The 12817-nt window shown below is 40.7% G+C and overlaps 1 protein-coding gene across 3 annotated transcripts in view; it reads right to left on the reverse strand.

The window, feature by feature from the left end:
* Positions 1-12817, reverse strand: part of DPYSL2 (dihydropyrimidinase like 2) — a 58311-nt gene that overhangs the window by 32885 nt on the left and 12609 nt on the right. For 2 of the 3 annotated variants that reach the window (XM_039354173.1, XM_039354175.1), the window contains exons 2-3: positions 4529-4617; positions 1691-1875 (exon numbers count right to left, since the gene is read on the reverse strand). In XM_039354173.1, the coding sequence (XP_039210107.1) occupies positions 1691-1875; positions 4529-4617 (274 nt within the window). Of the gene's footprint in view, positions 1-1690; positions 1876-4528; positions 4618-5449; positions 5649-12817 lie in introns of those variants that run through there. The other variant, XM_039354174.1, reaches the window with a different exon arrangement.

A 12817-nucleotide genomic window follows, 5' to 3' on the forward strand; every position in this document is an offset into this window, starting at 1 on the left:
ATGTTACCTAGTTGGTAATAAAAAAAACTCTGCAAGAAAACAGAGCTCAGAGAGGACAAGCACCCCACAGTGCAATGTGTCCACCTAGAACAGGGATAGGCAACCTCTGCTCTTTTATGACTCATGGACTTCAACTCCCAGGAATTCTGGGAGTTGAAGTCCATGAGTCATAAAAGAGCAGAGGTTGCCTACCCTTGACCTAGAAGCTCCAACTAGCCTCAACGTCCCTCTCTTGGTTACTTCTGGACAATTTTGCATATGCAATTTTGACAGACCACCATTTGCTATGATTTGATGCTGATTGTAGAATTGTCCAACTGATGTAATTAGTTGCAATAAGCAAAAGTAAAAGCAAAAGCTTGAATTCAGCTTCAATACATCAATACCTATCCATCGACTTCAAGGGTCTCCAAGCTTGACAACTTTTAAGATTTCTGGACTTCAAGTTCCAGAATTCCTCAGCCAGCCATGCTGGCTAGGGAATTCTGGGAGCTGAAGGTCACAAGTCTTAAAGTTGCCAAGTTTGAAGAACCGCTGATTTACTTTAACATGAGATACAACTCACATTTTTCTCCATTCTCTTTCCTTGGACCTTGGAATTTAAAAAAAATATCCAGCAGGGAAGTGCAGAAGGAGAGAACAGGGACTGTAAAGGACTCATCAATATATCCCCGGACACAAGTGTAAATGTTTCCAGCTCTGGTTTTTTTCTTTTAAAAAAAAAAAAATCCAATCTCTCCAAGATGAGCAGCAGAATCTTTTTCATAATCCTGTGCTTTGAAACACAAACCCCATGTTGGGTTTTTGAATTAATGCAAACCACAATGACACCCAATTTTTCCCAGGCCAAGGTTCACGTTTTGACATCTTCTCCAATCTATACCAGGACTCTTCCCAATCCAGCAATGGACTTGCTAGCAACCAATCTGCTCAAATCTTTAGAACTCAGCATTGCCTATAAAATCCTAAATCCGCTCAAGAATCCATTTCAGATCCCTTCAAACAAAATGCAAAGTCTTATGTGGCTTGACTCTAATACTTTGTTTATTCCATTCCTTCAACAAAAAAGACCTCCCAGCCCAAATATCAGTAGCAGCAATCTAGACATAATACATCCTGTCAACTCAGGCAGCTGTAGTGGATATAAATACATATTTTACAAATCTGGACATAATACGAACACATAAGCATCTAATTCCTCTAGGGCTAATTGCCAAACTGCTTTACAAGCCTCTCTGCATTAATGCTTTCATTGAGGGAACAACTTGAGTAGAATCTCAATACTGAAGCAGCAGATAAAATTACATTAGCTGGAAGAGAAATACTGGGAGTTGAGAAGTAACTATAGAAACACAAATATAGAGATGGGCCAATTTGCTTAATTTATCTTGCTAGCAGAGTGCAAGAGACCAAAAAATTCTCCCTTTCAAAACCCTGATGATGCTATATTAGCTTTGCCTAGGAGCCTAATCTACGAAATCTCAGAAGAACGTGGGCATAATCTTCTTTCAAATATCATTGTTTATGTGAAAAACTTACAACACAGAGAAGATCTTGTCAAATTTCAAGGGCATTTTTTGTCTTGTCGAAAGCGGAGCTAGGACTCACAGTCTCCCAGTTTTTAGCCCGGGACCTTAATTACTAGACAAAACTGGCTCTTAACATTTCAATTAGATAAATTGGATCTTACTGATCATAGTGGTGCCTCCAGCCAAGGCTGCTTTTGTTCCTTGAAAGAAGTCATCAGCAGAGGTCATTCCTTGGTCCGGCATTTGGAAACGGGAATGGACATCAATTCCTCCAGGGATCACCATTCGTCCATGAGCCTCGATGGTTTTTACCCCTCCTGGCACAATGAGGTTCTCCCCTATTTGTCTGAGATAAGAGGCACTCTGGTATCAGTATCATAAGCACAGAGAGAAGCACAGGTTCTATCTATCGTTCTATCTATCTATCTATCTATCTATCTATCTATCTATCTATCTATCTATATGTAGGTCTTTGGTTATTCGGGTTTTCTCCCACGTAAAATTGGTAGTGTCCTGGCGACGTTTCGACGAAGTCCCATTCGTCATCTTCAGGCTGGTGTTTTCAGCTTCGTGCTCCTCGAAGCACGAAGCTGAAAACACCAGCCTGAAGATGACGAATGGGACTTCGTCGAAACGTCGCCAGGACACTAAAAGTTGTCTTATACGCCGGAATATACAGTGTGTGTGTGTGTGTGTGTGTGTATATATATATATATATATATATATATATATATATATATATATATATATGTGTGTGTGTGTGTGTGTATGTGTGTATATATCACCCTCCCGGTGATTGTATTTTATTCTTTTATTCATATATATATATATATATATATATATTACATCAAATGTTAGGGCAGCCAAGACCATAGGGAGAAATCAGATACTATGAACATACGATAGTTTGATTATGATCTTCACTGCCTTCCAATTTGCTCCTAGTCCCAACTGAAAGTACAGATAGTCCTAAAATTACAACCATGTGTTTAATGGTTAGTTGAAGTTACAACAGCACTGGAAAAAAAGTGACTTTCAATTGTGACTCACACTTTCAACGTTGCAGCATCCCCAGTCATGCGCTCAAATTTTGGGCGCCTGTCAACCGGCATGTTATTTATGATAGATGCAATGTCATAGTCACAAAATCGCCATCTGCAACCTTCCCAGGCAGCAAAGTCAATGGAGAAAGTCAGATTCACTTAACAGCCTGTTCTGGAATATCCTTCCAAAAAAGATGTGCCTGGCACCATCTTGGCTGATTTTTCAGTCCCAAGCGAAAATAAGACCTTATTTCGTAAGTTAATTTTAAAGTGTACTGATCATGTAGACCTTTTAATTATTCCTGGTTCCCCAACTCCAAAGGTTCACCTAACAAACTGACTTCCGTCTAGATGTACTGAATGAGAAACCCTTCACTCATACTGCATTTTATAGACTGGCATCCAGGACAGCGAATTTGAGAGGTTGCAGGCAGATTAAGGGAAAGTCTTAAAAGTCTCAGATTTAGAGCGAAGATGCAAACTCAAAAGGCTAACATTGATTTATTCTAGTCCAGTCTGCAGCCTTTTTTCTTCCACTCCTAATTACCAGATAGCCTAAACCAGTGGTGGTGAACCTATGGCATGCGTGCCAGAGGCGGCACTCAGAGCCCTCTCTATGGGCACTCACACCATCACCCCAGCCCCGCTTCCCCCTGCGGCCCCCTCCTCACCAGCAGCCCCCCGCAGGAGAATCGCCCCCTGGTGTGGCCCACATGGAGAAAGAAGCGCAGCCAAGGACATGGCAGCCGGGCAGCGGGGACAAGACTCCACCCTCACGCTCCGTCACGCGCAGATGCTGCGGGGCACGGACGGAGGGCGTGGCTGCCATGGCGATGCTGGGCCACCTGGGTGATCTGCGGTGGGCTGTGGAGGTGGTGGGTGGCCATGCGGGCAGGGCGGGAATAGGGTGGGGGCGGGATGGTTCTTGGGCACTCGGTCTCTAAAAGATTCACCATCACTGGCCTAAATGTCTATGGAGATTCTCAATCATCCAAATCATGGCTGTCAGAACTGCAGACGCTTCTAGGATGAGAAATGAAACATTTTCAAGGAGAAAAAAAGAAAAGAAAAACAAGAAAATCCCAAATGCCTTTAGAAAAACACCTTTGGGAACTGCCAGATAGCCTCATGAGAGTTGCAGCAAATGTCTTGAATTGCCTCTCGCTGCAGACCCTGGAGTGCAATTTTTATACTCCTAAAGCACAGCACGTACAGCACCAATTCAGTAACAGCCCAGAAGCCAAGTAAGAAATGCTGCAATTGCTCTTTACAGTTCAGTTCCTCACAAGAGATTTCCATCCAATAGGCAGAAACGCCAGAATCTACGTGCTGTCAAAAGCACCAAAGTCTTCCAATTCTGGCCAATCTTTTCAATCTCTGTGGTCATCCTTTAATCTATGTTTATATATTTGGACTACAACGCAATGGAAGTTTTCTCTGTGGCAGACTACGATAAAATTTAATGACCCCGCTCTCAGGGACTCAACCCAAAATCGCTTTTTTTTTCACCTTGTATCCCTAAGCAAGAAGTGAGAAAAAAAAGCGATTTGGGGTTGAGCCCCTGAGAGCGGGGTCATTAAATTTTATCCCTAAGCAGAAACTCAAATACTTTAGCCAGCTACTGAGAAGGAAGGACTCCCTGGAGAAGGGTCTAATGCTGGGAAAGATTGAGGGCAATAGAAGAAGGGCACGACAGAGAATGAGGTGGCTGGATGGAGTCACTGAAGCAGTAGGTGCGAACTTAAATGGACTCCAGAAAATGGTAGAGGACAGGAAGATCTGGAGGAACGCTGTCCATGGGGTCGCGATGGGTCGGACATGACTTCGCAATTAACAACAACATCCCTAAGCATCGGTTAAGTTTTATCTCAATGTTTCTGTGGAGCCCAGCATGTTTCTACGAGAAAACATTTTTTATTTAATTCCATAACAGAAACAAAATCATAGGGTACTTACTTTATCAACCCATCTTCCATATAAATGTCTGCGTAGAAGGACTGGTCATCGTTGACTATTTTCCCTCCTTTGATCAAAAGGCGATCACTCTGAAACACAAAGGAATCAAACAATGCATCAACAAGAACAAAGGATTGGATTTAACAGGAAAATAGAATAGTAGCATTTGATGGAACCTGGGAGGTCTTTTAGTCCAACGCCCTTCTCAAACAGATCTTATACTATATTCCAGACAAATGGCTGTCCGGTGTCTTCTTAAAAATCTCTAGTGATGGAGCACCTACAACTTCCAGAGGCAAGCCATCCCACTGATTAATCGTTCTCACTGTCAGGAATTTTCCCTAGTTCTAGGTTGAATCCCTCCTTTATAAGTTTCCATCCGTTACTTCTTGTCCTGGCCTCAGGTGTTTTGAAGAATAGGTTGACCCCTTCTTTCTCTGTGACAGACCCAGATGAAGAGAGAAAGTATCTCTGGATGATTCAGAGGGCATTCCATATACTGTAAAACACTCAGCTACTTTCAACGCAAAACAGTTCAGAATCACAAATAAATGCCTTTCAGTCATCTGCCCCTTAAGTGTGCTTTCAAGAAAAAAAGAAGCTGCATTAACTGGTTGACCTATTTTATTAAACTACATCCACCAGTTAAAAATATGTCCAGAATCCCAAAAGGGTAAGGCAACTGTGCCGTTTTAAAAAGGGAGGTGAACGTTCTCCTATAAAAATGCTAATTTTGCTGCCAGGTTTCTTCCTGAAAGCACCCACAGTTAACCCACTGAGGTTAAAATCTTCACTGGATTCTTTCTAGTTAAGGGCTGTCAAGGAAACTGACCAAAAGCCTGTTGCCATGGAAGTTGGCATGCCAAACAGATTTTTCCCAGCTGGATTTTAGCAAGGTTTGAATCAAACAGATTGGCTCACCCTTCTGATGAAGCTACTGCATGTTCCAGAGAAAACAAATCTGTTCACAGTCATTAGATAAGCTGGACAGGGGAGAAGGAACACAGCTAAACAACTGCATTTCTTCCAGATGACATTGTTCTGCAGGAACCGTTGCCATTCAGTTAGCAAGCTCCTTCTTAACAACCATTACATTAAGATGCGGCTTGTTTCTCATTTGTCTGTCTTGTTTTGAGTTTTCTGGAAGGAAGAAGCTTGATCAATGTCTGTTCGTGACATCTGGATATTATGCTGCCAAGCCTTTCTACTGCATGGCAACTTATCAAGAAAATGGACTAAACACATCTTTAGCAGCGTCAGTGCTCTAAAGGGACCATAAACTGGCTGCCTCTGAGCAATTTTCCAAATAGTTCAGAGCTTAGCATTTGGGTTGAAGCCTATTCTCCCATCTCCCACAAGTTTTCTTCCCTAACAAAAAAGACCCCCGTTTTGGAAGTCCTTCGCAGGATGCTTTAGATCAGAGGTCCCCAACCTTTTGGGCACCAGAGACGGGTTCCATGGAGAAGGGTTTTTCATGGACCGGAGAGTGTGTGGTTTTGTGTGCTGCCTGCATCTCGTGGATGGGGCTTTGCTTGTTTGTGCGGACCAGTTGCTGGCATGCCACAGACCGGGGATTGGGGACCGCTGCTTTAGATAGAATATTACTGGTGTCCTTTTTTGAATACATTTGTTATTAAGATAGAGCTAGCATTACAGGTCCAGTCCCCTAAGGAGGTATATCTGGCAGGATCCAGAAGAAAGGCCTTCTCCATAGTGGCTCCCACCTTCTGGAACATAATCCTTACAAAAATTAAACTGGCCCTCACTCTGACACTCTTTCGTAAGACCTTGAAGACGTGGTTTTGCCAGTGGGCCTGGGGTACCCAGAATGGGATGGAGCCCATTACATGGCTAATTTGAGTGTTTGTTGTCGCTGAGAGGGATGGGGGATTATTATTTTATTTTTATTTTTTATACATTGTGTTTTTATTGTCTGTAAGCCACATAGAGTGGCTGTAAGTGAGTGGGTGGCTATATAAATTCTCTAAAATAAATAAATAGTATGATTGCTGCTAGGTTGGGGTTGGGCTTGTCTGTTATATGCTTTTTCTGCTTTTACAAACCAGCATCCTGGGAGATCTAAACAGCTGAAGAAAGGATTGTGGGTTGTCCAATGGAAGATAGGAATACAAAGAAAAGCACACACGCCCTGCCCTTTTTATCACTCCAGCAAGTAGCGCAGCTCTCCATCCAACTTTTAAGTACCCTTGTAATTCCAAACATTATTCCCCTTTTGGAAAACAAAATAAAACTTATTTATTTTACTTCAGTCTGAAAGAGAATAGTTTTTTGAAAATCCTCAGATATAAATGTGCACTTATATAAACTTATCACCCTAATTAGTTTGGTTCCTGAAGCAGTGAAAGCCTAGCTGCTCTTTTGTTTCTTACTTGGAATGTTAAAGATAAACGTTCTACTTAAAAAAAGATAAAGCAAAACCCAGAAGATTTTAACAGGTTTATTTATTTTTTATAAACTGTAATAGAAGCAAAAGCTTAATTTAATAGACTATCTCTCTCTTGCTCCCGTTTGTCCATTAAATTGCAAATGTCCAACTGTGTTATAAATTACATTATTTGTAATGTAATTTGCAACTTTTGTGTTATGAAACCATTATGCAAATGATATAAATCATCACAAATGATATAATCTGCATCTTTTGCATAATGACACCATGCAAAAGTGGGAGGTGCGCCCGCAGCTCACACACATGGAGCTGTGCACACGCATGTGCGCTTGCCACTCACACCCCACCCACCCCAAACCCATGCCGTGCCCCCAAGCTGGAAAGGTTGGGGACCACTGGTGTAAGGCATATGATTTTCGTGAGGATATTACAGTTAAAACTCTGGAATCTGCAGCTTTTAAGTATCTCAAGAAGCATAACATCTGCCTCATAATTTGGATATGGGAAAGTAAATGCTAAATATTATGGATTAATTCTAGCCAAAGACAACTCAATGTGTTCAAATGCAAACTTATGCAATCAGTGCATTGTCACACCTATATTGGGCAAGAAAGAACTAAATCTTTCAAAGAGGTACAAACAGCTGCATGTCTTGCTTTCCATCCTGGATTCCATCCTGGATTCCATGAAAGCTTTGGCTGTGTTTTTTATTTTTTGGGCTGCCATACAGGACAACACTGTCTACAGGCATGTTACAAATATATAAAATGTGATCTACAAACACTGAAATATAAAAAAGCCAAGAGCAAGAAGGAAAATTAACATAAATTCCCTCAACCCTACCTGTATTTTAAAAAAGAAATTGGATTAAGGCTACTACTTCAAAGGACATCTCTCTTAAGATCTTTTAACCTGGTCAGCCCAAATGATGAGCTAAGCAAGCAGAATCTCTGATGCAAATCTTCAGGGCCTAGATCTGTCCCACACCAAAAGCTTAAGATCAAAGTCCTTCCTAAAAGAAGACCACGGAAATTGTCCTCAAGACCTTCCCTTAGTGATTAATTTCCAATTGGATCCAGGTTGCAAGCTGGATCCATCTGAAGGCATCTTGTCTACATCAGTAGACAAATCTACTCAGCAACAGAGAAAATGGCTATCCATCTCTGGAATTGATTCAGAACAGTTGAGTGGACATCCAATTCTTACTCACCTACTAGCAGCTCTGGCAACTGTTAGTTTGTTTACCACAAAAAAAAGTTTGCTGTACAAATATAACTGTTGCATGCTAATCTCCTTACCTAATGTGTCTTAGAGCAGGATGAATTCATCTCTGCTTTCTCACATCTTGGAAAAAACATGGGAGAGGTTCATACCCATCTGCAGTTGGCCTCTAACCACTGACCAGTTTTACACAAGCTGGGACTAGCGTCGGGGGGAGAAAAAATTAATACCTTCTTGAACTAGAGTACAGTCAGATGTCTCTATGAGCATTTTTCCAAATGTTGTGATGCAGTTGATGTCACCAAACAACATGCAGAAAAAAATTATACACGAGGAAGCAGCACATGCAAAATAATGTGTGTTAATATAATTCAGATTTTCCTATAAAAATATATATTACAAACTGACAAGGCTGACAAACACTGGCCTTAAATTAAATTAAGCAGGACAGATTCACTCACGTCTAGTTAACGTACAAAAGTTCCCTTAATCTCTCACAGTCTCACCAGCAGAGATTAAGGAATCAGATGTTGCTTGAGCTCTTTATTGCACATTACAGACTCTCATTTTAATCCCAAGAAAAGATCTATTTAGTTGGAGAATTATATATTCTCTGACACATAAAAACCCCACATACATAACTTCTGAAAGAAGAAGCTTCAGAAAAAGCCCTTTGGTTTCCTGTTTGCCCGAGACACAGAAGAAGCTACTAATATAAAATAATGAATTCATACACGAGTTAAATTACATCATTAACCAGCGTTTTAAAAAGATGGCGGAAGGGACTTTACAGGTCTTCTAATTCAACCCTCCAGCTCCAAGATTCACTACAGCAGCTGACAAATAACTATCTAGCTCCTATCTGAAAACCTCTAGGAAATACATTCCTGCTTTTCCTGTTCATATGTTTATTAAGTAATAATGAGCACAATTAGAGATATAATATCTTCAGGAACTGCAATGCAACAAGAAAAAAATATTATCTTCCCTCCTCCCCAAAAATATTTAGGAAAAATTGAAAACTATGCAAATTTTTTAGCTGTCATTACTGGTTAAAAAAAAAAATCCTTGATAACTAATGTATTGTGTGTAACTTACATCTGTTCATAAAAGTATGGGCAACATCTAATGAAGTTTAAGGACTTTGATATCTGATGGGAAAGAGTTCTGAAACAAAAGGCAGCAAGCAAAAGCAAAGTCATCAGCAAAAGAGGATTGCTGTGAGAATCCGTGCCAATACCTTACAGAAGAAGGATATTCTGTTCTTATATCTGACAAATTATATCTTGTCCTTACATCCCTGTAAGTTGACTACTGTAAATAATCTTACCCTAAAGTCTTTCTATTGCATCCTTAATATGCCTTTCAATTGCATCCATAACCTGATTCTGGAAATCATATTATGAAGTGAAGCCTAGATGGTATTTTTTTAAAATCATTTTAGGTATCATGTCTTAAAGACTTGGAAGTGATTCCTAATGTTTCAACTGCATCCAGGAAAGAGGGAAACGAGTATGCGGAGAGAGGACAGGAGAAAGTAAAAGCTTAGTTGCTCTTATAGCTCCTCCATCCCATCCCATTGAGTAATTGTGGGGAAGTTCTACACTAGACTACAACCATCCTGAAGAAATGCAAGAGCTTTCTTACGGTCTTGTGTGGAACCCATGTCAATCTAAAAGCCTTGCTAAGACCATTTCTTTAGATGACCTTTCTCTTGTAGGGACAAAATATAGATTATCTCTATGGGAATAGCATATTGCGATTTGATGAGTAAATCCAATCCCTAGGCTGATTAGCAGCTTCTAGTCCACAGTTTAGAGCAGGTTGATAAATGGATCAGAAATGTTAAGTTGGGACATGAGGAGATGGCAAGCAAGAGTTCTCAAACTGGGAACAAGAAGTCGAAGGAGGGGCATCAATAAATTAAGGTCGCACTCATTCTATTTGGATGACCCAGGATTCCCACTTGACAGCTCTTCCCGCACTGTCCCCAGAGCAATCTCAACCTGGTCCTCACACCACCCATAATGACCCAGCCAGAATCTAGGCACTCTTGCCTGGTCTAGCCTACTCCTCCTTCCAAGGTGACTCTTGCTGAACTATTTTTTGGAGGGTGTCACCCTGAGCTGGACATTGAATCCGCATGTCCAATGCAGGCACTCCAAGTATGCTAGCTTCCTACTGTAAAGCATCTGTCCAGAAAAAGAAGAGAAAGCACAGCACTCAAATTAATTAGAAACCCTAGACTAGGGCTCCGAATATCTGAAGGACCTCTTGTTTTCTTTTCCAGGAAGGGGAGATACTCTTAAAGAAGTCCTCCTTTTCTAAGATCTGTTTACCAAACCTATCGTCTCATGCTTCTCCCAAGTGATGGAATGCAGCTTTTTCAACTTCTAGAAAGGATAAAGATCTTCTTTAGGCAGTTCAATTAATCTTAATTGTCATTTTAATTGTTGTTTTTTTTAATATTTTAAGGTCTTTTTAAACTTTTGGCTACCTTGCCTTGGAGCAAAAAGACAATGCATAGAATATTTGTATGGGGAAGTTTCCATTCTTCTTGAGGACCTGCAGAAGGAAGACCACCAAGTTACATTCCAAAATTAACAGTGAGGTCTCCTAGTGATGACTTGGTAACAGCATTTGTGGATTGTATGACAGCAGGCCTGTATGTGGATCGTATGAGTGTTTGATGGCAACTTCCTTAAGTTGACTTCCAGTAATGCACAAACAATCTGAAACCATGGCACCAAGTACCACAGAAAGCAGATCTCTGAGGTTCTGTAGATGAATCCAAGAAGTCAGTGATCAAGATTCAGAAGATTTAGTCCCTCGACTTTCTTCTGAGCCCACTAGTATAACCTACAATTTGCTCTCGATATCACAACAGTCAATTTTTCTCCTAATTAAGGCAAGCTGTGCATGTGCCCTACAGTGACAGTGTGATACTTCAGATCTGAGTTCTGATATTCTTACTATACAGATTACGATTGTCTATTCAACTGTGCTGCAATTGAATTCCATGGCTTTAATCCTAAAGCAATTTAGCCTAAAGTAGATTCTCTTTTAATACATAGTTAGTGACTTATATTTACACTCTAGGTTCACGTAGTTTGGCTTTAAGTTAGTGTGCTATGGGGTTCCCAGATAGTTTGGCTTGTAAAGCATAATTTATGGCTTTGTGCAATAGGTAAACCTAACCAACTGCAGCTTATTTAATGCACTGTCATAAAACCAATCACAGCTTAATATAATAGTGAATTCTGGACAACGCAGCAAATTTAAGCCAAAGGAAGAACCATATAAAAGAAGAGCTTTTACCCTTTAAAAATCTACACATCTTCAATTGAAGCCCCATATATTTGTCTCATGTCTCCTCTCCTTGACATTAAGGTTCTCCTACAACTCTAAACACATTTCAGTAAGATATTTCTGCATTCTGACATATGTGCACATTATCTGCTAATCTGCATCAAGGGACTCATCTCTTAAGGGTGTTTGGTTTCTGAAATTTGTCACGTTTCAAGGAAACTAATTAAATATTGTCTTCAATCCACAGCTCACAACTTCTGAGCCAAGCTTAAATAAAGTGTCCTGAGCCAGAAGAACTATGACTTTGGGTTGGGAAGGGAGGAACTGAGAAAGGCCAAGTGTAACTCAAACAAAAAAAAAGTCCAGAAAATATAAAGGTCATTAAACATATATAAAGGTGCACTAACAACAGCCCAGTAAACCTCGTTCTTGTTGTTGTTTATGCTGCAGATAAAACTCTGGTGCTATAAAGTAAACAAAATTCATTCCCACCACGATCCAGGCTTCTGTTAATTGTTGGATAAAAAAGCATTTGCTTCCAGGGAAAACAGCCTTTGTGCAAAATCACGTGCTCAACCCTTTTCCATTGTTGTAACACCATTAACCCTGCGGAGCTAAAATAGGCTTCTCTGCCAAAAAGAAACAGATCAAAGGATTTCCCCTTTTCCATTTGAGTATTGTTATCAATCCTGCGTTGTCAGATTTTTCACCACCTTCATAAAATGGAAATAAAGCATGTCTCCGAAGGCCTGCATTATCCTCAGGAGCCTGGTGGCACCATCAGACCAATACGATTCTCTCGTTCTCTTTCTTCCGTGCATTATCTTTGGTAGATCAGAAATCTCGGATCTGAATACTCTGTGATCATATAAGTTCAAGCCCTTGTGTGGAAGAGAGGAGAGGAGAGGAGAGGAGAGGAGAGGAGGAGAAGCGAAGAGAAGAGAAGAGAAGAGAAGAGAAGAGAAGAGAAGAGAAGAGAAGAATCTTCCATATCAAGATTCACCTTTGAAGCTTGACATAAACCTGCTTTGAAAGGAACAGCCCCAGGATACTTGGCTGTCAAATAAAAGGGAAGCCTCTTCCATTTTCCGAACATCAAATCAGTGCTAATGATAAAGAAATCAATCCTTATGCTAACACCCAGCCATCATCACTAATGCAAGCTCCCATCCAACCGCACACGTTCTCTGGACAAGCCCATCCCTTCCCATCATCCGACTTTTATGTAACTGTTCCATTTCCTCTCCCACTTTCGGATTCAGAGAGGAAGGCATCCAATTTGCTCTAAAAAAAAGGAGGGGGGCTGGATGAGAGGGAAGGAAAGGTGGCCAGATGGGGAGGGGACACCTTCC

The sequence above is a fragment of the Crotalus tigris genome, unplaced genomic scaffold (assembly GCF_016545835.1).
Source record: "Crotalus tigris isolate CLP2741 ecotype Arizona unplaced genomic scaffold, ASM1654583v1 scf7180000018549.3470463, whole genome shotgun sequence".
In the NCBI taxonomy this organism is placed as follows: domain Eukaryota; kingdom Metazoa; phylum Chordata; class Lepidosauria; order Squamata; family Viperidae; genus Crotalus; species Crotalus tigris.